The 26,604-nt window shown below is 46.4% G+C and overlaps 1 protein-coding gene across 1 annotated transcript in view; it reads right to left on the reverse strand.

Annotated features, from left to right (window-relative positions):
* Positions 1-10,767: 10,767 nt before the first annotated feature.
* LOC115309677 overlaps positions 10,768-26,604 on the reverse strand; it is a 35,755-nt gene continuing 19,918 nt past the window's right edge. The window contains exon 5 of the mRNA XM_040209883.1: positions 10,768-10,910. Within this exon, the coding sequence (XP_040065817.1) occupies positions 10,768-10,910 (143 nt within the window). The remainder of the gene's footprint in view (positions 10,911-26,604) is intronic.

A 26,604-nucleotide genomic window follows, 5' to 3' on the forward strand; every position in this document is an offset into this window, starting at 1 on the left:
GTCACAAGAGAGGTGTAAAAACAAAGTGCAAGCCAGGCCCTCTATATAAAAAAAAGCCTTCAACTAACAACAAATGTAAAAACAAGCTCCCTACAGCCTAAAGCCGCGGTTTGTAAGTTTTGGAATCTCGTCCAATCAGGCTGACAAACGGTTGAAAGGGTTAGGTAGTGCGAACACTAAATAATGAAGATTTATACAAAAAGGTAGACGAGGATTGGGAGAAGGAAGACAGTGTAGCAACAACAGTTGGAAGTAAGGCAGGGTGAGTCGTTTTAATGAGATCTGCTGCTTCTTTGCTTGTTCGCCTCGATGTTAGAGTAGCACGACTTACTGTTAGTGGTACCAACATACGAGATAGAGGAGAAGGGCGTGAAAAACGCATAAAGAAAAGAGGATAATTTCATTAACAAAAAAGTACCCAAACTTGACTGAAATATGTAAGCGAATATGCTAGCGGCGAAGACGCGTAAGGAGAACCTAGAACCTCCTCGCCTCGACCGGATGATGTGATCGGAGCCAACCAGCTCGACTTCGACCCCCGATGCCCCCGTGTGGGAATGAGAAATAAGAAAGACCCCTAGAAACAGAAGCAACAGGAAGCGAATGAGACAAAGAGTCAGATTCAACTACGACAGGAACGAAAACGGACGCGAATGTTGCCCTCATTTATCAAATTATTTCTCAAATTCTTCACTAAATCGTTTTACAGTCTACAAAGTCCTTCATTCCGTTCTATCCCAGCCTCTCTCTCCCATTTTTCCTTTCTCCATTTTGACCAGGTTGGGATACACTCTCTCTACTGTCGCTTTGGCTCTACTGTCGTCTCCGTGGCGAGGGGGCGAAAAGCGCCGCCGCCGCAAAATCTTGCAAAAGTAATTGTAATTGTGCCTGAAATTTAGCAATTACTGACGCTAGAAAGTAATTAAATTACAATTACAATTCCTTTTAGTCAAAAGTAATTATTACAATTACAAATTACCAGGAAAAGTAATTAAATTACAGTAATTCAATTACTGTAATTGAATTACTACCCAAGTATGTCGCGTATCAGTGGTGTAACAAGAAGATGAGATCGTAAACTGTCGGGCATTGATGCCGCTAGTCGGGCCGTGATCGGAGGGGGCGGGGTGTCGCAGGTTGACATTCCGCTTTACATTAAAAAGTTTAATACCACTTGAGGGATTAGGTGCAATCGTTCGACGTGCGGGTAGTCATGTTGGAATGCTGGTCTGAACGGTAAGCTCCTATCGTACAGTGGCCAATGTGACTGTCGGTTGTCTCGACCCCGAGAGCGATTGCGCTCTGGTGAAAGGACAACAGTACGAAATCGTGACGGAAAGTGCGTACATTCACACTGTGTAATTTTAGCATCAAAAAGCAATAGTAGGTAAAATAAAAAAAGCTACCCTTTATTTTGCTGTTTAAATATACTACGGTTCCTGGAGAAACTGCCCTCCAAGTGGCGCGCTGGGATGAGCGCTAGAAGTTTTCGAGGTCGCCACGGCGAAGCTCCGTACACTTAACACCTGCCGCAAATCGCGGCTTTGACTGCATTCAGGTTGATAGAAAACCGATTTCTCTGCCCGCGAACCCCTCCTCCCGCCCATTTCAGCCGCGCAGACGCCGCACTTATCCGGCAGGCGCAGACGCATTCACTGCCATCACATCACGTCCTACATAGAATTCACCGGCGACCCAGCCACCCCCATTGTCAATGTTGTGACACCTACCCCTGGCCGCGTCACACATATTGGACGTGCCCCCTTTACCCCCCTCCTCGCCCCCTTCCCCCCGAAATCACCTCCTGGGAGGAGTGGCTGGCGCCACCCTTAGACATCGCCGAGCAGACTCTTCAAGCCCTCGCGGCACATGCCAAGACTGTCTCGGCACAAGTGCTTCAGGAGTACGATGTCCTGACCACATCCCCCCACCCCTAGGAGACCTGGACCAGGGTTTCCTGAGTACAAATAAAGTTCATTCTCTCTCTCTCTCTCTGCCCGTGAAGCATCATTTCCAGCTGGTTGAATATTCGCACTACAGAGATTAATTCAAACGGCAATTGCAGCCGTGCGCGAACAGCACAAATAGAAAAACAAACACTACAATAGAAATGCAGGCTGCGACGTGCCGTGCGGGGAAACAAACTCATGGCTTCGAACCGCATTGGAGCGGCTTGATTTATTGGCTTTCAAATAATTACGGCATGGTCGAGCGTTTACTTTTTGATAAAAGATTCTTCCCCTGAGCCATTCAAAATACTCTCAGAGGTATGACATTGCTGGAAAATAATGAACATGCTGGGAAGATTTTTTATTGCTTAGGGAGTCACCGAGAAATTCCGTACGTTCAAAACGACCAGTATAAAAGACGGAAACGCAGAGCTTGGGCGTAGTTTCGGGTTAGTGTGCCATTGTATTGATGTGCTATGTATGTGTATGCGCTCAATGCATGCTCACCTTGCAGTATGTGCAATGTGTCTACATGTGTGTATATCAGAGGTCTCAGAGCTTCCCGAAGATCCCGATGCATAATTGGCGGCTTGATATAATTTCTTTTGTTGAAAAATATTAATTTTTAGCGTCTCCTAGCCTAGCTACTTGCAATTACTCTGCTTGACCCTGCGATAAACCTTCTTTCACGCTACGCGATAAACAGCGGCCAGCGGCTTCGAGTTTGTTCTTTTGGTTTCGCGGATTGAGTTTGCCATTCTCCGTGATGTGCGGTTTACGAAGGAATTGTGACTCGAGGAACACCAAAGGTAAGACGCAAAGTGCGCGAAGTAACTGGGTATCGGTTGTCTCCGTTTAACATCGCAGTGCTGTCGACGAGAAGACTGAGTAACTGCTTTCGAAACGCAAGTTTCTGTACCTGTGGGTGGAATCTGGCTTCGGAGATAAACACAGTTCGCGGAAAGTTCGTGTTACGCTTTTATTTGCTGCTCATCTCGTCCCGTACAAAAGACGTAGCGTCCTCGTTAAGCCTTATTGAGCTCGATTTGCTCGATTCAGGGCCGCCATAATGAGATGCAGGCGATGAAGGACCTAGTTGCTCCCCTGCTTCAGGTACGAAAGTTTCTCCCTTTCTAAAGGAACATATATGTTACAAGACCGTTCCTCCCCTAAAGGAGGACTATCCATACCCTTTCTTCTAAGGGTGTACGTCGTGCCTTCGGTGTTCGTTCCTGTGTAAAAATATACCGTGCGGCTCACAGAGTGTGCACCTTATGAAAAATGCGACGCATTTTTCATTAGCCCAAGCGATTTAAAAACCGCATGTAAGAGATTTGGCGAGCGGCGAGACAAGCGACGGCGACCCGCTTCGCTGCCGCTTTGCTGCCGCTCGGTCACTCGCGCGACAAGGCAAACCGCATGAAAGTGACGGGAGCACACGACCAAGGCGATGAGCGCTAAGTCTTCTAGAAATCCCAAAACCGAGCTACGCGACGAGCGACAGTGAAGGGTGAACCGCATGTAAGCGATTTAGCAAGCGACGGCAACAGCGACGGGAGTCGGCGACGAGCGACGGAGATTGCTCACGGTCGGTCGTCGCGTCGCTCGGTTTTTGGATTTCTAGAAAACGTCGCTAATCGCCTTGGTCGCTTGCTCCCGTCGTTTTCATGCGGTTTGCCTCGTCGCACGAGTGACCGAGCGACAGCGAAGCGGGTCGCCGTCGCTTGTCTCGCCGTTGTCGCCGTCGCTCGTCACGTCCGGTCGCTCGCTAAATTGCTTACATGCGGTTCAGCCTTTACACACGGTACTCGGCGGCAACAAGGAAACCAAAACGGCCCGCCCCCGAGATAATTCTTTTTCTCTTTTGTTCAACGAAGCTTCTCCAACTATATGAAATTAGCACACACTACCAACGGTCGACCGCGCACCCAAGCCAGTGAAACCGCGACCTCCAAGATGGCGGATCGACGGTGGCGCTCCCTGGCAAAATCGAACCTGCAGGCTCGATGAACGCTGTGAAATTTCGAGGATAAAAGGGGACTATTTCTTCAGTCTTGCCTTCGCAAAGCCTGATGAAGTAATTGCGGGGCCAAAGCGACCCGCCTGACGAATGTTGAGCGCGGCTCATGGATTGGACACGAGAACTGCGTGAGCATTCGACTTCGGCTCGTACCAGTTAATGTCTCGGCGGACACTCGGGTAGTAAAGCTAAAGCCCCTCGATGTGTTTGCGCTTGTCTTGCAAGTAGCGTCAAATGCGCGAGTGCACGAGGCCCATGTCTCGAGCGGCCCTTGGAAGCAAATGGCGGCGCAGCACTGAAATGAGCGGGCCTTGGAAGCGAATGGCGGCGGAGCACCCGCTCAAGGCACGTGTCTCGCGCGCTTCCACAACAATGGTTGGCGGTACTTGTAAAAAACGCTTTTATCAAGGGGCTTTAAGTAAAGCCCCTCTATCGTGGGAAACGTGGCGCCATTCATTGTTGTGGAAACACTCGAGACACGTGCCGCGCGCCACTTCTGGGAAGAACATATGGCGTCTGAAATCGTGCTCCGTGGTGCGCTACGGCGCCATGATCTTCCCATGGGCTGCACGTTGCACGTGCCTCGTGCATCGACGCATCTTGCGCTACTTTTAAAACATCAAGGGGCTTTATCGGGTAGTGGCTTGTGTTCAGCCACTGATGTGATGAGAATAGCCGAACTTAAACAATACCTGGAGCCCCCAGCGCGCGTTTTCTTCTTTGTCAACCCCAGCGCGTGGTTATGATTAACGTTGGCGGCATGGGATAGGCACCAGGCCACGTGGCCTCCTTTTCTGGCTCCGAGTCGGGGGGATGAATGATGCTGATATTTCTCAACGTTTTTTCGGCGAATGTCATTCCCTAGAAAGTCATTGCCGAGAAACTTTCTTCGGCGAATGTCATTGCCCCACTAACCAGCTTCTAAAGAAATCAAAAAGCAAAATTATATATGCGGAAATCAGACATCAACCGAATGTCCGCCTTCCGGAGAATCTCTCGGCAATGTTTGCTTCAAGGTAAAGGTTATCTGTTGTTCCATCTTTTTCAGATTATACATCAGGCGTTGGAGCATATATGTACTTTCTGTAACGCAGAACGCCGTTTCTTTTTTCTTTTTTTATTGGTAATTTTTTTTTGTTACGAAAATGTATTGCACATGGACCGCAAGTTTTGAACAGTTCCCCTTGCGATCACTGCCGAATATATGAGTTGCGTTTTAGTTTTGCATCACCACGCTCATTGTCCTTTCTAATGAACGCTAAGCTATCACAAGCGACAACATTAGTCAATATCATTATGGCAGAGAATACAAGACATAAAGGTCGAAAGCACCAATTTTTGCGTTTTAACTGGTGAAGGAAGGCGCCAGCTGCAACTGTATTTGGTTGATTTCAGACTTTTCCCCTTTCAAACGCTCTCCTTCGCATGGAAACAGACGCTTAGAGATCCACACGAATGACTGACGTTACTGCATAATCAAATCTACAGCGCCGATTTACGCCAGAAGTGCACCATCAGGTCTTTTGTGTATCGTGGAAGCACTGGACGCCCCCTGGCCGATAGAAACATGCCTGAACCTCGTGATTTATATCAGACCAGTTTTACTATATTCACTAATAAATCACACCTTTTACCCAAAGATAATCTCTAATCTATTTTTATTACCGTTTCTATCTAATTCGATACTTTTGATATGCCTTTGATGCGCATTTAAATCAAAGGACCACCAACCAAGACAGATTTATACAAGGCTGAACACGAGCAAAAAGAAGTGCTATTTTGAGCAAATTGGAGCTTTAGGCTCTATTGCTACCTTCCACTTGGTTCGTCAGCTACGTAACGTCTTGCTGCAATAAAATCAGAACGCAAAAAAGGCCCGAAAACTAGAAAGTAATTTCTCCTATCGCAATCAAATCAAAACGCAAAAGTAAAAAGCAAAAAAAAATTGTACCTGACTAAACAAATGAAGTTGTTTTTGTTCTAGTATGGCTGGGACTACAGCAGTAAAAGGTTATAATGTGCTTTACATTCACAAAGTTCTTTCTTCTGTATAGTTATCAGTGACAGGACAAATTTTCAATCAATGTGCCACGCTTAAAAATATACTTAGTGGTTAAAGAAGCACCATTTTCTAGGTATAGTGTAGGGTTTGTTTCTGAATAGCCATCAAGAGGAGGATATTCTAAAGGCATTTTATGAAGGCAGACTCTCCGTGGCCGTTGTATTACCTCGCCATCGCTTTGCGTTACCTTGCCGATAAAACTTCTGGTCAACTGAACAGTGCTGTTTTTGAGGATAATTTCTATCGTCCTGTCATTTCATCTGAATATGGCCAAAGTTCCCATTTTCGTGGGAACTTGCTTGCGAAATGAGTACCAGGTGAGTGGAAGGAGGAGGAATAAACTTCATTATGGCGAGCCTTAGGTGCTGATGTCTGGGCACCCGCTTGGTGGGGGGTTTCGAAAGAAAAAAGGTTACTCATGACGGTGTATTAGAACGTACATAGCATAAAAAGCTTTTTTGGTATTTGGTTTTCCAATACGCTTTGTTCGCAGAGACGTGTGTACGGTGCATTTTTGTATAATATTACATTTGGCATATTTAGGTTTGGCAGAATAGGTAAGAAAAGTGCTTGTGAACTCAACTATACTCAACGAAACGCCCTTAAGAGAGCGCGTATTCACGTTGAACTGAAATGTAGCAGAGCTTCTTTTTCTTTCTGTCTCCCCCCCCTCCCCCCTTTCCCTCCCCCTCCCCTTCCCCTTGATGTCCCGTTTTCAATTCTGAGGAGTATGGTTACCCTAACCATGACCAATCTTGTGTTTTTCAGAAATGTCCGCGATGCTACTCCGACTTTTTTCATAAATTAACTTGCTGATGTTTTCAGCATTCTCATAAGTTAACGCTTGCTGAACGACGCCCTGTTGTTAGTTGTCTTCCATGGATTCTTCACGTGGATAGAAATGTCCATGCGACTCAGAAATTTGTGTTTCTCCTTGAACATGACCACAGAATACTTGCCGTAGCGGTTTCTGAATTTCTTATATGTTCTTCCCGATATTTCCTCAATATCTGCTGCGCCCACGCTGCTCATTGTCTTCATTATTTTCACCTTGTGAGAAAATTGGGATATTCCTTTTTACATACAAAGGAGCGCAGCTGGGAATCACTTTCGCTCCATACAGTGAATTTTAGCATACTAACCGGCAAGCCGAGAAGCGTATTCGGAAAAGAGTGTGCAGTAATCCGACAGGTGCCGATTCCAGCACTTGGCACGTTTCCATGGAAGTCACGTCGCAAGGAGGCGGGGGGGGGGGGGGGGGGGGGAAGAAGGGGAGGAAGGGGAGGGGGGGGGGGGGGCTTGGGAAAGCAGTGCCGAAGGATTACCGCGCTAGCCTTTAGCCGGCTTTCAGGTTTGCTTACCTAATAGAGGGTAATCACACGTGGGCAGTCTTGTACACATTACTAAATAAAAGTAATTGATTACAATTACTATTACTCTTGGCTAAAAAGTATTCGATTAGATTACTGATTACTCGACGGCAAAAGTAATTGGACATTACTTTAAGAAGTAACCGTCACTTTTCCGATTACTTTATTGTGTGAAGACACATCTTTAGCGCTCATAACAATGAACTACTTCCAATCTATATTTCACATTTGCACAAGTATTGAAGAAGAAAAACTGGCTCCCTTTTCGTGGTCGTTGCACCTTTACAATGCGGACACAAGTATAGAATTCGTTTGAAGACGTTTAATGATTGGGGCGTTCGCCAGTGTGTGTGTGTGTGTGGGGGGGGGGGGGGGGGGAGCGGAAGGGGTTCTAGATTTTGTTAAGCTTGAGCAAGGGTTGTCGCTCAAAGTTTGCGTCGCTCATTTTATTATTCACATATGAATGAGCTCGCATGTTATACAAAAGAGCAGTAGCTCCAGGATTTGAAACGGATCATATGCAGTATCCATTAGCGGAAGAGGTCGCCCCGATCACTTCTCAACTCGAAACATTGCTTGTCACAAAGACCACGTAGGGGAAATGGGGGAAATATTTCAACTGCCTTTGTTTAGGCATACTTCGGTTCTGGTTCTCCTACGGGCTGCGAGTAGGCACCCTAGGCAGGATTTTTTTATTTTTTTTATTTCTGTGAGTGTGTGCGTGAGGGGGCTAGTTTGAACGAAGGACTCACAAAGCTACATTCTGCTTCCTTAAACTTCGCCCTGAATCGCCTTTGTCACGCACTGTGGCTTCCCGGGGGCTTCCCACTCCCAGTCCCAGCTCGAAAAAAAGAAAAAAAAAACGGACATTCCACAGAAACTGTACACAGAAAAAGATTGACCTCGTTTCCCACAGCTCCGCAAAAATCTGTTTTTTTTCCGTTCGAAAAAAAAAAAAAGCAAATTTTATTTTTGTCATTTCATAAAAAAGAAAGGCGTCTGCCCGGGGGGGGCGGGGGGGCGGGGGGGGGGGGGGGGGGGGGTCCCGTGGACAAATTGTAACGGTTACAAGTAATTTTATTACTTCAAAAAGTAATCAGATTACTCTTGTGATTACTGCCTAATAAAAGTAATCAACTGATTACAAAATTACTCCAAAAAGTAATCCATTACAAGTAATTTGATTACTTGTAATGCGTACGGTACAAGTCTGCACGTGGGAGCCCGGCTAAAGGCTAGCTCGTGAATCACTGAGCCGTGGTCCATGAACGTTTCATCGCTCCGTTAAAAAAGCTCGACTCCCTCTCCGTTTTTCAGTTTGAAAACGTCAGCGAGCCGTGGCAAGCTGTAATCAGTCGGAGAGGGGGAAGCGATGTGACTAAACCTCTCTGTCTACGTGTTCGGTGCGTTTTGCTGCATCTGGCAGTCCGGCCGGTTGCCGCATCGCGACTCCTGACTGCACGCAACCCATGGTGACCTCCTCCGCACACCCGCTTATGAACGTGATCGGCATCATCCAGTGCTTTTGTCAAGGAACACGTCATGGGGTAGGACGCCGTAGCTCGCCGGAGAGTGTCGTGGCGAGTAGTGGCAACGAGTGAAGTCTGTAATTAAAAAAACGTTTTCAACATTAACATCCCCGGCTTTGCCTTGAACTTTCTGCGGCTCGCCACGGACACGGCTCCAGATTGCATACCCCATATCGGAGCTCCCCAGGCCCTAATTTTTTTTTTCCAAAAACAACTTTTTGGTCCGATTGCTCAGCAACGACCGGACAGGTAGACTTCCGTATAATTTTATTAAAAAGATGGTGAAAAAAAAAATGTTGTACGGCGGTCACACTTTTCCCGGTTTTGCGGGCTAGCGATTTTCTACGAGAGTTTCAAACTTCTCCCTTTTTCAACCTGCCTTTCGCACTCACAGATTCCTTGACAACGCGTTGCGGAAGGTAATTTCTTCCTTAACATGTTTTCATTGAGATCTTCGTTCCATGTATTTTGATCGGGGAATAAAGAAGGCAGCACCCGCAGTGCTACCTAGATTTGTAAAATATCCCTACCTTAGATCTAATTAAGCTGCGATAGCCTCTTACACCATGCGATGTGACGTCCATGATAAACACGCCAAGTGCTGGAATTGGCCATGTAGTCTATCTTTTCGGAATGACCTGCCGGGAAGGACGCCATGGAGTCGCACTGCGGTACTGCGTTTCGTTCCTGTTCAGTGCTGTTATTTCTGAAACATTCTTGTTTTCACTTCGCATTTGGATGAAAAGATTTTGGTAACATACCAAACGATATTTCGTTTTACTACTTGCAAAATCCCCCACTAACGAGCCTTTAAAGGAATAAAAATAAAAAGTATAAATCCGGAAACTAAAACTTAAAATGTTTCCACTCCGCATCATCCTTTCAGAGCAAACAATAAGCGTTGCAACACATGTGTTCTTGTTGTAACAGGTAACGGCGTTTTTTTTTTTTGTTTTTTTTTCCTTTTTGAATTGCGGTACTTTTGTTACCAAAAATAGTGTTTCTGGCCCTCAAGTTCTGAACAGCGCCTCTGGCGTGCTCTATCGAATATTTAGGTAGCATTTTAGTTTTGTATCGTCACGCTCATTCATTTTGCCCATGAAAGCTAAGCTATCACGAATGACTACATTAATTAATAAGAATATAGGAGGGAATACAAAAAAAAATTGCGAAAATATTTTTTACGTTTTGATAAGACCTGGCTGCAACAGTATTTTGTTGATTTCGAACTTATATTTGTTCTTTCTAATTCTCTGTTAGCGCACTTAAACAGACGCTCCAATAAACATATAACTCTTATCGAAAATTTATTTAGGTTATTTATGTTCTCGCATGTTTATTGGATACAAACCCTGAACTCGGCTAATGAGTCCTAAAACCTGGCCCAAAACGCAGTCAAATTGTTGCCGAGGTTCCAGCGAAATGTAGAGGTGGGGGCAGGCTCTTGGAGGGGGCCGAAGTTCTGACGTACTAGAAATACAATGTTGTTATAGTCACCTGGTGCTCAGGTTGCCCTTATCAAAAGGAATAACAGTGAAAACATCATGGTGCTGTTTGATATAAAGACTGTTTTGTTGGTTTGTTTTTATTCGGGTTGCGAAACCAAACGAAACGCTTTTTGGACAAAGCAACCTTCCGTTTTATTTTATATGTAAAGACCATACCTTCGACCCAAATCCGTATAATTTAATTACACGTGGTGCTTTTTTACAGTAAAACTTCCCTTTACGCTCATGAGTTCGTTGACAGTTCTCTCTTTTATAGTGCTCAATTCATTGCTGGTACATAATTGCATATGTACATATATATGCATGGAATAAGGCAGCATTACTTTCTTTTACGGGCACGTTTCATTGTAGATATAATATTTTGGAATATCTGTAAGGCCACCAGTCTCGTTCACTTTTTCGTTGTAAGTAGAATGGCAAGTCTCGTGTATCCCTGTCATATTTGTCTTTCCAATTATCCACACCTGCAAAGCTGAAACAAAAGTGTTTTTCCGTTAATGTACTTAGGGAGTTGTAGAATTGTGCACTGAAGTTCAGCACACGTTCACTAACGCGTGCCGGAAACAAAACACGTCTACGCTAACTTTGGCGCAGACTACGTCAGAGAGATTTCAAATGGCGTTCTACCCCCCCCCCCCCCTCCCTTTCCCTCGGCCCTCTTTTTCAAAAAAAAAAGGAAGAAAGAAAGCTCAAGCATTTGCAGCGCCACCAAGACACAAACTGTAGACGCAGCTTTTACTGTGCACGCGAACTACAATAACAAGATAAATAAACCAAGAGTTTGCTCTGAATAACATTTTAAATTTGTTTAAATATGAGGATACAACATGAGTGGTTGTGTGGACGAGTCCGCTCACGTCAAGAGGGAGTTTTAGCGAGTCGTATCCACACCACAAGAGCTTTAGGCTTACGATAATGGGAGGCGATTTGCCATCCTGTAACTCTGCTTCGTTTGACAGGTTGAATCAATCAATTTCGACGGCGTCTCACAATGGTATAAGCTATAGCGAATGCTGTAAACTACGCATTCTAGTAATTGTTTGCTTGCGATCTGCGGGTTGAATTGCTGCCGTGGCGGCCGCGAGCCGACGAAATTATTTGATTCGATGGCACACAACGTGAATGATATCATTCAAGATCAAGATGACCGAGACACCACCTGCCATTGCTGTCGTTCAGAAACTTTTTTCTCTATCTAAATTTCAGGTCTTGAAATTCAGGCCGCAAATGTTACGTCGGTCAGTCTTGTTTACATCCGTTGTACGCCGGAACCACGAGCCGCCACGGTTTTGCACGCTGCAGAATGTTTCACATGTTTACTAGAAGATAACGCTGCCGGTCAAACGTAATCATCATCGTCGTTTACACGGTTGCGGCAGTGTACGGTGCGCTAGAATATGTTCAAATTCACGTCCGGTTTCACGGAATGGACCAGCTGCGCCGTTCATGATTTCGAAACCGTGTGCTCCAAAAACGACTCGCTAAAACTCCCTAATGTTCTTGGATCACATCGAGACGACCACGCATCGCCTCGGCAAGAGCAGTCTCGCATTGTCATGAATGACAGTTAATAAGGCGACGAATGACTGAAGGAAAAGAAACGTTTATTTATGTAGAATGGCGCCCAGAGCAAAATAAAAAAAAGGCTAGCGTCACAGGCGTCGACAGCGGCGTAACAGCAGGCTCGAGCGCTAGGGTGAGACTGACACCGTAGGGCGCGGTTTCTTTTGAGCCTTCCCTGGGAGCCTAGAACATTCTACCTCGTTCGTTTTGTAAGTGTACCTTCTGAGTATAAACAAGCAACACGGCTCTCCACGTCGAGAACCGAAAGCGAGTCACCGGCACATCAGTGCTTCGTATGAAGCGTGGACTCCAATTCAAGGAATCACCATGGCACGCGACATAAGCAGCAGGGATGTCCTGGTTTCTCGCTGCCGCAACGCAGTCAAACGCAACTGTCTGAACCAGGCTTTACTGCTGCCATAACCTCTTCTATACTGACAATGCCTGGCAGATCGCCATGAGAAGCAGCCGCCGAAAGTGAAACGCTACAGCGGCACACAACGGATGAAAGGGGAGATATGTAACGGGCGCCCCGCTGCGGCGAGACGCCGAAACACACTTGTCCCGAGTGATAGAACAAATACTTTACTAGGGGAATACATTCAACTCAGCTCATTTGCATTAGACAGAACGCCTACAGCGCCGAACCCAGCCCTGACGGTATGGAGATCCGCGTCAGTCCACGCCCAAGTGCACGTGGATGTTCGCGGCGGCCGCGGCGGTGTCTTCTCCGATCGCACCTAGAGCCCCTGCATGTTTCAAAAGTAGCGCAAGGTGCGTCGATGCACGAGGCACGTGGAACGTGCGACCTTTGGGAACATCATGGCGGCACAGCACAGCAAAGTATTTAGCGCACCACTGAGCTAGAGTTTAGACGCCATGTTATTCATAGAAGTGGCGCGCGGCACGTGTCTCGCTCATTGCCACAACAATGAAAGAAAGGTATGTAGAACATCAATATCATCGATAGCCGAGACCTCCCCGACGATAGATGGCCCTCGCCAAGCCCAGAAAACTAGAGTGCCTTCATACACACGCGCGCTTTTGCTTGAGTGGTGACATCTCAGCCATTTTTCCGCCCAATCGTTTTTTTATGCATTTTGAAGTGCACGAAATACGGTGTCACTCAGCTCGAGCGCGTAGCTTTGGCTAATGCATAGACGCCATTTTACAGCCCAAGTCTAGCACCGAGTGCGCGAGAGCGTCACGCGCTGTCACATTCAGGTCAACAATGGATATCTTCACCCAGAGATCAGTGCTTCACCCTGAGACAGACAGACATGCAGGCACCCTACCAGAAAACCTGTCCGTGCCGAGGCTAGTGTATTTGAGAGGAGTGGAATGTATTCCCCCTAGTAAAGTGCTTGGATAGAATCTGCGATCGTGCTCCTCGCGCTCCTCGCGCTACCGCTTCTTTTCTCTTTGAGTTTGAAAAACTTGTTGGGGTCCTTGCCTCTGCAAAAGCTGTGTGCTGAATACCGGGTTCCCCGAGAAATGCGCTCTGCCACGGCCACTCGATCCCACCTGTTGGTGCGGCCAGCCGATGTCTTTCCGGAAACAAAAGAGTGCGCGTGAGAGGAGAACTTCTTCCATTTTCCGTGGGGGCGCTGCACATCGGTGAGCGGTAAAGCCCCTTGATAAAGGTGTTTTCACAAGTACCGCCAACCATTGTTGTGGAAATGCGCAAGACACGTGCCACGAGCGGGTGCTCCGCCGCCATTCGCTTCCAAGGGCCGCTCATTTCAGTGCTGCGGCGCCATTTGCTTCCAAGGGCCGCACGAGACCTGGGCCACGTGCGCTCGCGCATTTGGCACTACTTGCAAACACAAACAAAAACATATCGAGGGGCTTTAGTGAGCGGTCTTGTGAGCTGAAAGCTATACTCTGTTTCACCCAGTGTACCGCAGGAAAGGCTGTAAGCGCGAGCTCCTAGGTCTGGGGCAGATCTCGACGGCACAAGCTCTCGTGCAGTAACGGCAGCTGTCAACGCTACGAGCTCGCGCTTCCAGCCTCCGCTGCGGTACAACATAAGGTGAAACGGAGTATAGAGAAGGCGCATAACGCGCTCTTGCTCCGCTACCCAGATAAAATATCTGCCTGTCATTGGCTTCGCCGATACCGAGGCGCTGCCGCGGTTGCACAAGGCAACAAAACTCGCTTTCCCCCCACCTATGCACCGCTGTGCTCGGCGAAAATATCGTATATGTCACACTGCGCTCATGTGTGTGGTTTGTGTTGGCATTTTGGAAGCTGCCGGAAATGTAAATGCGCGTTCAGTTCTGAGTGCCAGACGGCGATGAAATGTGCCATCTCCACTCGCGAAACAGGAAATCCTGCAGTTGATGAAGTACAATAAAGTCTTTTCCGAACTTGAGTTCGCACCGCTGACTTACATGGCTAACTACTTGGCCTTCGTTTGCGAACAAAAGGTGACCATTTTTATTTGTAGAAATTTTCGTAATTTCAAAGTAATTAGCTGAAACATTCAACCTAGCAAAGCACTAAGAGTTTCCCAGTGAAAGCAAGGAAGGCTAATGTGTAGAACCCGCTAAACTTTGCAGGTGACGTGTCCTGAATGCAAGCGCAACTTAAGGAAAATGCATCACGTGACGGAGCATATTCGTCCATGTTTAGCCTTGACCAAGGCGGACTCAGCTATCCACAAACTGAAGCTGTCTGGCTGTGCAAGCTCGTCTGCACCTTTGTCGAGAGGGCTCTACAGTCGGCAGAGTTTCGTGGTTGTGGAAGGATTTGCCAGGTCCTCTCGAGCGCTGTGCTTCCACACCTTATAGACTGCCCGCTGATGTGGTGTGTTAACTGCCGAGACCCCTACCACAGCGAAGATCTCTGCGAGCTATTTCTCAGAAAACTCCTCAGACCTTTTTTGGCAAACTGGGCTGGTAACCTAAACAGCCCACTAGACAATATATTGAGGCTTTCGCGGAAGCCTTCCCGAAAGGTACTCCGCTTGTGAACTATATGACTCCCTTGGTCTGTTTTTTTGTGAACAATGAAGTTTGTAATGCTGAAGTTATGCACGCGGAATCCGATTTTATATTGTCCTTCACAGATGAATAAAAGGCACAGCTCGCGCGTGCTCGAGCGTCGGTTAAAACCGGAAATCATACGGCCTAGCTATATCCAACTATAACTCCTATATTACAGTGGTAATAGAAACGGGGCAACAGTTACCAGAACAAGAAAACGACAATTCCCTCATACTGCCAGCAGAATGGAGCTTTAACGCGCAGCATGCAGCTGAGTGAGCTTTTCGCAGAAAGATTCATGTGCTTTTATTCTACACAGACTTGTCACATCATTCATGCAATCTGGCACTCGTTTCAATTGAGACTTGCGGCTTCACGAAAAAAAAAAAATCTAAATACCCACACCGGGCCGGGCGTACTGCTCCTCTCTCACTATATTTCGTCTTACCTTAGCATGGACTAACCGCGAACGCTGTGCTAGCGCGAGCGGCTAGCCTTTACTGCCTTGACTGGAGCACTCGCTGCACGAGCGCTCATGCAACCGCCGGGGCTTCCTTCGAAGCAACTATCTCGCGCTTTTAGCTCGCGCGGCTTACAAGTACATACTAACGTGAAACGGAGTATAGAGTTCCTCGATATGCTCCGCCGAAAGGAACTCTATCTCTCACCGATAACGAGCGCCAAGGCTGGCGCTGCGGGGTAAAGTAGAACTATCGCTCTCACCGGCGGAGTGAGGCATACGGCAGGCCGCTCCCAAGGGGAGTCCTAATCGAGTGGCCGTGGATCTGCTATGCTTTCGTTTCAATTCTGCGACCTGCACTCATGGCTCCGTCGTCGAATTACCAGGCATTGTGCGTATAAAGGAGGCTATGCTGCTGCACACCCCGGCACGTGCGGGGTGTGGATGCGGTGCGGTGCGTGCGTGCGAAGGGAGCATAGAATGTTTGTTCACGTACACCAAAATCCCCGGAACCCTAGCCATAAACACCTTCGTTGTAAAAGGCAAGTCATACTACACCAAACAGTTGATGTCGTTCACACATTATTGCGTCGACTGCGCTGCTCTGCGTTGCGTCGTCCAGCACAGCCCATCCCCATTGGCTTGTCGTAAGGGTAGCCATAGCAACAGCTCGACGCATGCCATCTTAACGCAGTCAAACGCAGATGTCTGAACCAGTGTTACTGAGAGATTGAGCTTATATAATTTACCTGCAGTGTTTACATGAGTCAATTTAGCCAATCACTACCTAATAATGATAAGGTTTTCGAGCTTTTGTCAAGATCATTTAGTAAGGATTAGCGATATATCTATACGGTTGGTAGCTTTCGGGTGGAAATTTAAACATGTCTATCACAAACATAGAGACGGTGATGATTAAATCGCATAGCTGTATGTGGGTCACCAAGCAGGCTACTATAACCGGATAAGCCTTATTGATTTAAAAGGTATATAGAACACGCGATATAGCTGAAGTTAACTACTATGAAGAAATAATGAATGGACATAAACTTTACTCCAACACTAAAATCCAACATTTATTTGATATCAACCATTTACACACAGCTTTTTAACGTGCAATTTAAATTTATCACACGTTCGGTGACAAGTGTTTAACACCAAGATGACAACTAATCTTCATGACATTGCAGAAGTAAGCCCCCAATAACCATACTGCTGGAGAAAATACTGCACTTAATCTTATTGAGAGTGTCAAACGTTATACTTTAAGCACAAACGCCACAGCCACATAGCACACAAAACATGCTCCATACCAAACATCACATCTAAAACAGTTTTCACATATGGGGTTACATATAGTTGGCAAAAAAAATAAATATATATATGTATATAAATATATCTTGCAAAAATAAAAAAAAACTCTACACTTCACACGTACATGAATTTTTTTTTTAGTATTAAAGAAAATGAAAACGTAAACATTTCTAATGGATAATTCAATTAAAGCCACATTTCAAGAGCCTCACAACCTGAATTGAGAAAACGACGGTATGTTTGAGTGGGAGGGGTTTATGCATAAAACATCAAGTGAAGAAAACATGTGCCGCACTCAATACGTTTTTAACAACTACCACTTGAATGTACAAATTATTGCCTAAATAGGCCCTCTTCAAAATCCCGCCAAGCGTCATTAGAGGTCGTAATTTTTTGGGCAGGGAGTGTTTGATTGCATACCCATCCTCGCCGAACGCTTACACCGCACTTGTTTCTAATACACGCTTAGCTGTGTTCACGACGAACACTCAGGCATCTCTCTAAAGCTTTGTGCTCTTGATTACTACGATCGATTTATTAAACGCCCCTTTATAGTACGGACAACAGTATTAGAATCGGTAAAGGTGTTTACCAAATAGATCATGCCTCAGGTTTATATGCATCTGACTGTTCATTCTTCACATTTTTCCCCATACATTTGAAGCTCTTATAAGAAACATTTTCACTACTCAACTTATTATTTTCCTTTCCCCTGTTCTGTGCTAGAATATAGAAATCAAATCACTTTAAAATATTTTATTAAATGTAAGCCGAGCCAGGTAATTAGATGTTTTTTTTACGTCTGGAGAACGTTTTGCTCTAAAAAAATACTATCCCATTCGTCTTTAATAGAAGGCTTACCGCAGTTCCCTTCGACCTCCGGCCCGACGACGAACCTTTTTCGTCGTACCTGCTATTCGTATCCTCTGTCGTGACGGCTGTTTACCGATCACCCTCACACCTTCTGTGTTATTTCTGCATGCCAGTCGAACTACAGCTGATTCGCCAATGAACACCAAAATCGAGAAGGACACTCCCACGAGCCAAGCAAGAAAATAGGGTCTCAGGTCGCTGAGATTGAGAACCAGTTCTTCCGGGTGCATCAAACTACGCTCGTAAAAATGTCTTCTCTTGTATTCCGTGAATGCGTAATTCCTTTCGTAGAGGCCAGCCTCTACCGCTCTACTCAGCGTCGCATCGAAATCGTGGCGGTAGACAGATGATGCCCTCATTTCCGGTCCTACGGGGTACGAAAACACGGCGTCTTCGGTCTCGACGTAGCCTTTATCATAAAGCTCTCGTCTCCGTTCCTCGCTCAAACCCGTTCGAAAGTTGAAGGTAAAGAAGGTGTCCTTCCCGTCGGCGGCGATCTTGATCTCTCCATACTTTTTTGAATTCGAGTTTAGAATGTGGAAGCATTCACTTCCTGTCTTGATGGAACTTCCGTGTTTGGACCTCCATGCTGTTGAGTCATGTCGAGCAGATATGGAATGTATATCAAGAACGCAGATCCGATGACCTTTGATAAGAAGGTCCTCAAATGAAGAAAACTGAGCGACCTCTCCGTCGAGCGGAAGGTTGTTTAGAAGCGATGTGATGCGGCCCCTGAAGATAGTCGACATCACAACAAACATCAAGGCCATCACGCCGTAAAGAACCCGGTACGGTTGCCTGTTCAGCAAACGGCTGTGAAGTCGCACGCTTTGTTGAAGGAATGCCGCCACCATAAGAAATATAAAGACTACCGCATCGGCCCTCGGCACTTGCGTCACCTTCGCAATGAAGCCATAGGTCAAGACCAGGAAAAGGCAAGATACGAGAAGTCCTGTCCATACCTCTTTCAAAAATGGCAAGATAAATATTGTCTCCTTGGGAACCGGATTACGCTTGCGAACATAAAAGGAATAACCAGCCGATCCAAAATGGTGGAGAGCAAAAAGGACGTCTGACGCATCTTTATCTGGGCGATTGTTTAAGCTACTTACAAACGAGCTCCGATACATATCATTATTTGAAAAGGAGTCTCCAGGGCTAATCGAAGCATTGCGGTACGCCAAAAGCATTAAGGTAACGTTAAAGCTTGGATGCTCGCAGTCGTTATGATTGAAACATTCAAAATGTACCTTGTTCCCGTTGAGCGTTCGTCGCCGTGTTGACAACAGCTCACTTGCGAGAGTCTGGTGTTTAGCGACATTCCTTTCGAACTCGCTAGTCAAAAAAGTACTGCCGTTGTAGAAATCTATAAAGTAGCTACCGCTGGCTCTACGATAAGGGGGTAAAAATGCTACTTCTATAGACCATGAACCATCACTCGGATAATGGCAGGCGTTTTCCGCTACGACGAAAGCAGTCATAAAGTAATGTAGATCGACGGTACCCATGAAGTAATTTGATTCGCATTTTCCGCATATGAAGAAAACCATATGAAAAAACAGCTGCCTAAACTTCTCGCACGGCTTCCCATTGCAAGCGTCCCAGTGCTTCTTGCCGTCAGTCCACAATGTTACAGTTTCTTTTCGGGACTTGAGGAAATCGTTGAACACCGCAGAGTTGTCTTTGAGGCAGTCAGGGGGAACAAAAACGTTCAAGAACTTGTTCCCAGGATCGAAGGAGAGCAGAATGTCGTTGAGGATGTCTATCAATCTACTCAAGACACTCCCCAGATTTTCATACTGGTTAGTTTGAAAGCTTGCATGTGCTGCGAGGAGCACAGCCAAGAAGATAACCCTTTCCGGAAACGAGAACATGTCTGAGTGTCAGGGAGAGCTATATTTTTCTGAAGGATCCTCTTATCTTTCCTGAGAGTTGAGAGAATAACGGGTATAGAGGATCGCATATATATTCAACCGTATATCTAATGGTTTTTGGCTAGCGCCATTGTCAATAAAGGAATGCAAATTCATCACGATTGCGCGGACCTCCCCCGGCGTCTCTAAGTGCTCCGATCTGAGGCGATGCCACTCCGACTCATATTTTTGGTCGATACAAACTAATTTCCAAAGTGTAGAAACGGACGCCTAATGGACCTGCCAGCCGTACGCGGAGTGCTCAGCAACCTACCACAAAAATGCATTAATGAGACACACTGTATTGTGTCATGCGGATTGAAATGGCGAAACAATGTTTGACTCAGCTTGCTTGTTCAAAATTAAATCTTTTCGTCTCGCTGCAAGTCATACCATACGTAAACTAATACCTACTTGACAAAAAAAGAAATAATACGTGGTGCTTCTTTTCTTGTTACATAGTTGAATTATAATATCTTTGAAACGCGTGTCCCTAATGCAACGCGCACGTGTCAGTGTGTGAAAAAACTAGATAAAAATCATTTGTTTGTCGAAAGGGTGTTACCGATACGCATTAACTATTTTCCTGTATATGCGAATATGTGCGCACGCATGTCTGTGTGTGTGTGTAGGGGGGGATTCCGTGAGAAAATTTGTGTTATACTTACTTCGATTAAATTATAAAGTATCTCAGGAGGTGCCAAATTAGATCCAAACGGTTGCCGAGTTGATTTACTTGAAATTTTTTGTAAATTTTATGCGTTATTTTTCCCATGACGCCAGAGGTGCCGCCTACATTTTACAATGGCCAGCAACGTTTTAGAACGCAGCTCTTAGGCGCCCGTTTCCGGCTCGAGCGGACTCGGCGTCGGCGTCGGAGTAACCGTAAGGTCACAAGACCCCCCCCCCCCCCCCCCCCTGAGGTCACGTGACCTCAAGGAGTCACCTATCGCTCAATACGCTTCCATCCTCCTCCTCAAGAGCTGCGCTCTAATCCGGCGTTACAGGGAATTGTAAACGGCTTTCATTTTTAAATGCTCCACCAAGGTAAATGCAATTCTAAATATCACGTCCTGCAATCTCCGTCCAGAAAAGAGAAATACCTAAAAGCAGGGATGGGCAGTATTTCAAATACAAGTATTTAAAATACGTATTTCAAATACTTTGTGTATTTTTAATTTGTATTTAATTACAAATTGGGTAATGTATTTGACATCTGTATTTAAATACTAAAACGTGGGTATTTCAAATACAATTGTAATTAAATACAATTTTGTAAGCGAAAATACATCCCTCAAAATTATTGGCACTGTCCACAGCAGGAAGAAACCTACGTTCTGCACCGAACGCAGTGTCTCTGAATCATGCAGAAGCGTTTAGTGACTTTGTGATTACGGTGCCAGTCCAGGGCAAGAATAGTGACGAAATCGACGTTCACAGGCAGACTGGCTAAATAAGTGCTTCTTGGCAACTTGTGATGCTTTCCAGCCTGATTTCCATCCATATGTTTGCCTGGAACATTCTAAACGCGCGGGTCGTCCAGATTTTCGTAACTGGTGCGAGCTGCAGCAATAAAAAAATTCTCTAGCTAGTGCTGCGCGTCTTGGTCTTCTGGGTTCTTTGTTGGGCTATACCAAAATGTAATCGACAAAAAAGCTGCTTGTAGCTCTGTACTTTTTTCACCTATTACGTCCAAGCTGATTATATTTTTTGTCGTTATATTTCTATTACGTTACTAGAGCCTCGCACACTAACTCCCGAGTGTGCAATGCAAAATTAGGATGAGATACCCAGAAACCCGTTGCAGGTGCCTTGAATTGTCGTTGACGCAAATTTTGAGGAATGTATTTGGAAAAGTATTTGGAGGTGACCAAATACATTTGGTTGTATTTGTATCTTGTTCTTAAATGCTTTTCTGGAAATGTCATTAGATTTGTAATTAAATACATTTTTGACGAAGTATTTTGTCTTTGTATTTCGATACATATTTGCATGTATTTTGCCCATCCCTGCCTAAAAGTAATCTCAGGTTACAGGAATAGGGATGCACCGGCATAGGTACTAATATTTAAGGTTTTACTTAGACTCACGTGGGACGGAAACTCTTGTTCCTCTGGAGCAGGGATGGGCAAAATGCATGCAAATGTGTATTGAAACACAAATACAAAATACTCCGGCAAAAATGTATTTAATTACAAATCTAATTACATTTCAAAAAAAGCATTTAAGCACAAGATACAAATACATCAAAATGTATTTGGTCTCCTCCAAATACTTTTCCAAATACATTCCTAAAAATTTGCGTCAGCGACTTCAGGGCACCTGCAACGGATTTCTGGGTATCTCATTTTAATTTTGCATCGCACACTCGGGAGTTAGTGTGCGAGGCTCTAGTAACGTAATAGAAATATAATCACAAAAAATGTAATCAGCTTTCCAGTAATTATCTGCTCCGATCAGTATATCAATGTCAATGTTTCTCTTGAGCCCTGAGCATGAAAGATCGGCGAATTGCAGCGTGCACGCTTGAGCTGTCCTGCAAAGACTTGCAGGGAACGCACAAGAACGGCAGATGGCAGGAACTTCCAGAGCCTCAATTCGTATGTGTCTCCGATCGTATTGGCTTTGGAGCCATACCTCTACCTTCCGGAGTTTACTCGCACTACCAAGGGCAGTATTGCCGAAGAGTGTAATGCTCAAATCGTCTTTTCCTAGAACCTTACAAGACAGCTCGTTGACTAGCCTGGTCGTCACAAACGTCCACTGGCTTCCTCCATCCAGTAAGCACCGGAACAGGCGGCGCTTAGTCTCCCCTTCTGCCCAGATTGTGGCGGTTTGCAGAAGAACTGTTTCGACGCTGTTAGACACCGCACTCGTTACTGACACCTCCAAAGTGCCTGGCTCTGACGACGAATGAGGACTGTCTTTGGTGGGTTTCAGGTCAGGATCGCAGAGACAAGTCATGTGTCTTCCTTGGCAGCTAGCGCAGCGGAGAAATCTGGCATTGCGCCAATCTCTTGCCCGGTGATATCTTTTGCAGCACCTGAAACATCGGCCGTCTCTCTTCAGTATTTCGTTTTTCTCACTGATGGAACACACGTTGCATTGGTCGAACGAGTGCTCACGTGCACCGCAAAACAAGCATGGGGCGTTTTGAGCGTCCGTTTTTGCAACTAAAACTGCTGCCGATGGAGTGATGTTTGCTTTGCGCACCTGGTTTGATGAGTCTTCCTTTTGGTCCTTTGATTGATTGGCTTGATTGAGCTTTATTTCCAGGACGCGCTCTCGGCTCTCTACCTCGGACTTCAGAAAATTCAAAAACGTTTGCAGACTACCGGTGCTATCCGTGATGTCGGTGGCTCTTTGCTGGAGGTAGCGGAGGACAAGATCGTCAGGAAGTCGCTTCTTCACGGCAGCATGTAGCAGCACACTGTACTCTTCCACCCTTACGCCAAGTGCTTCCAGGCTGCGGACATTTATCGTGATATCATCATACAGCCGTCTCAGAGCCGTGACGTCGCTCGACGTGGTAACATTTTTTAAATTCAAGAGTCGCGTCATGTGGTCGTCAATTATCGCCTCGGTCTGGCCGAACCTGTTCTTCAAGAGATCCACAGCGATGTTATAGTTGTTCTCCGTAATTGACAATCCCCGTATGCTGTCTTCCGCCTTTCCGAATAGATAGCTCGTCCAATATCTAAATTTATCAATTGGAGAAAGGTCGGGGTTGTTGTGTATAGCCCCTTCAAATTGATCCCAGAAAGGTTTCCAGTTACGGAGATCTCCTTCGAACTTTCGGATCACTAATCTTGGAAGTTTGATTGCTATCGTTCTTGACCTTAGATGACCTTGGTCCCGATCCTGTAGTCGTTCCATAGCGTTTGATACGATGTTAGGCGTGCGCAGGGCATCCAGCTTGAGCGTGGCTCTTGTCCGTAAACGGCAGTTCGACACTTGATAAGCCTCTACGCTTTCCATCTCTTCTTCAAGGTGATCAATATCAACCATAGAGTTATTATAATAAACGCTAGAGGCTCAGCTGGCGCTAGTGTCTATGGGACTTCCGGTTGCAAATTGAAGCAGACAGCATGCAGTCTACTTTTCCACTCTCCCTGTGTATTCTTATGGGAAAACGCGCGTGAATTTTGTCTCGCCGCCGGAAAATAACATTAATAACTTTTGTTATTTCGGTTGTACCGGATAGTATGTACCTTTAATAATATTGTGAAAGTGTAATTGCTTTAGTTACAGCATTTTTTCTTTGTCACTGAACGATGTTAAACTTCGCTATATTTCAGGCCCAAAACTCTGTTCCATGGCAGGTATGTAGAAACGAGCGACGATTCTAAGGAAAATAACGATCGAAAGGAATGTAGAGTGTGTTCAAAGTTCGCCAGAATTCCGTTGGTGCTTATATATTGCTAATATGCCTGTTCTCTCACTACATGAAAATGACCCCGTCGTGCATCTTTACGAGTGGTTAAAAAACAAACGTTCGAAACGTAAAGAATAAAGTACGTGGGCTACGAAAGGTGTGTTTTCTGATTATTTCCTATGTTTGGCAGTTTTTATCGTGCACCTGTTCTCTGGCTTCCCCCTATTTGCAAAGATTTGGAGCGTGCGGGTGATGATTTGAGCACAGAACAAGCATCTTCGCATATATTCATGAGCGAAAGAATAAATCAGTACTTATTTATTGCAAATCGGACTATATTACGTGACTTTCAATTTATTTTGATCGTCTGCAAGCACAAGGAGTTACTTATCCAGTGTTACTGCGTAGTCTTGCCCCCTCTCTTAGTTTTCCAAGCTTCGTTCGCTTGGCACGTATATCCCCCATGCCGGAAAGCGCTAACGCCGTGTTCGCGCTAACAGTGTCCGACACTGCACATAAATACATGTACGAAGCGGTTTTAGCACCGTTTTTCATGCCACGATTTTAAAATAAAAACGCCGTAACTGACCAATTATTTCACCTGCGTGTCTGGGAAATGTTCCAATGTGCCTAGTAGGTACGAATTATTCGTGATATTTGCTCTTATAATCGAGCGCAGAAAGAAAATGCACTCGCTTTTTCTCATAGAAATGCATTACCGGAAGTCAATTTCTGACTGCTTGCTGTCTGCTTCAAAATGCAACACCACACTAGCGCCAGCTGAGCCTCTAGCGTTTATTGTAATAACTCTATGATATCAACCCCATCTTCAATCTCGCCGTCAACTGCCTTCAATGCTGCTTCCTTCAGTTCGAGGATATTCAAGTTTTCTGTGAGCTCACCAGCGGTTGCATCCGAGGAATCCAATAAAGCTTGCAACTCGTTGGTGGCTCTGGATAGCTAGGTTCGACATTGTACATGTTCCTTTTTTTAGTACACGGAAGTGACGTCATCACGTCTGATTGGTTGGAAGCAAAAGTGACGTAATTTCCCTAGAAAAATGTGGGCGGAGTCGGCAAAACTGGGCGGAGTCGGCTACCGGACGTGACAACAAAATGACGTTTCGTTTTGTACCGAGTACGTTTCAAAAGGTACTTGCTCGGAACTAGGTGTCATTGGCAGCATGTTTTCGGCGGCGAGGCGTCGCCGTCTCGTCAATTCGTCTTTTTCTTTAATATAGCTTTTTTTTTTCGCCAGAAAGGCTGTATCGGAAACACCGCGATGCATTCGAGCTCCCGGAGGAGATCTTTTGGAAGCAATACCGCCTGCCCAAGATCGTGGTGCGGTGGTTGTGCGACGAACCTCGCGAGGAACCGGAGGTGGTGAGAGTGCGTACCTCGTGGACGGTCATGACTGTGGAGCTTCAAGTGTTGTGTGCACTGCGCTTCTACGGCACGGGGACCTTCCAAGGCATGGTGGCGAGCGACGAACACGTAGCGCGGGACCAAAAGATAGTCAGCGTTGCGGTCCGCGCCGTGTCCGTCGCTATCGTGCGTCGTCTCGGGGTCCAGCGTGGCTGGATCCACTTCCCCGAGAAGCCGAGCGAGAGGTTCGACGCGGAGAAGGGCTTCAGGCTGTTCGGCAGGATACCCGGCGTCATCAGTTGCGTGGACGGGACCATGGTCTCCATCGTCGGCCCGTCCAAGAACGACCCCACCGTCACGAAGGCGGCGTACTGGTGCCGCAAGTACTTCTACGCCCTCAACGTGATGGTGGTAAGTACACCGGGCTCTGTATTACCACCCTTCAACAGCCACCGCCATTATTTCGGCATGTGCAGTGCTCCACTACATCTGCCTTGCATCGAGCGAGCCAGAACCGGAGTCAGACTCCGACCCTGAAGAGTCAGAGTTGGAGTCTGAGCCGAGCTCGGACGGTTCTGAGCCGAGCTCGGAGAGGTCAGCGTCGGCTCCCGAGAGGCTGGCTCCTGCCGGCCCTCCAGTCGGCCTTCCGGTCGGCCTCTCGGACAGGGGGAAGGCTCTGAGGCAGCGCCTTGTCGCCCGGTTCGGAACCCGCCCCAGACGTGCCCGTGCGGAGCGCCACACGCAAGGGGTCCGCCGCCACGACGGTAGTCCCGACCACCAGGGACTCCGTCGGGAAGCCCCTCAGCGCCCTCGCTGCGGTGGTGCCCAGCACGGACGCCGCCAGCGACAGGGAACTTCTCGCCACCACGACTGAGGTCCTGACCACCAAAGACCCCGTCACATTCTTGCCCTCAGTGAAGCCCTCCCCGTGGAAGCCGTAAAGTGCAAACTTCGCTTCCTGCTCCACAGTCATGGCCGTCCACAAGCTACATACTCTCTTCAGCTCCTACACCTTGTGAAGTTCGTCGCACAGCCAGCGTGCTGCCTCCGGATACGTGTCGAGTGCATCGCGGTGAAATCGATACAGCCTTTTTTTTATTTTTATGAGCAGAAGGCAGGAGACGCAGTCGACAGTGACAGAAAAGGTTCGGAGGTTTAGTTGCCAGACCAACAGGTCATCTGGATTGCCCCTGCAAAGAACTCAGAAGTAATTTAGACTACCTCTAGAAAGAAATGCTTGCTTTTGCAGAGATTGCTTTCTTAGTTGCTGATTGAACCAGGGATATTGTTGTCATGGACATTGTTTCATCTTACAAA

This window comes from Ixodes scapularis, unplaced genomic scaffold (assembly GCF_016920785.2).
Source record: "Ixodes scapularis isolate PalLabHiFi unplaced genomic scaffold, ASM1692078v2 PGA_scaffold40__2_contigs__length_1045541, whole genome shotgun sequence".
Classification (NCBI taxonomy): domain Eukaryota; kingdom Metazoa; phylum Arthropoda; class Arachnida; order Ixodida; family Ixodidae; genus Ixodes; species Ixodes scapularis.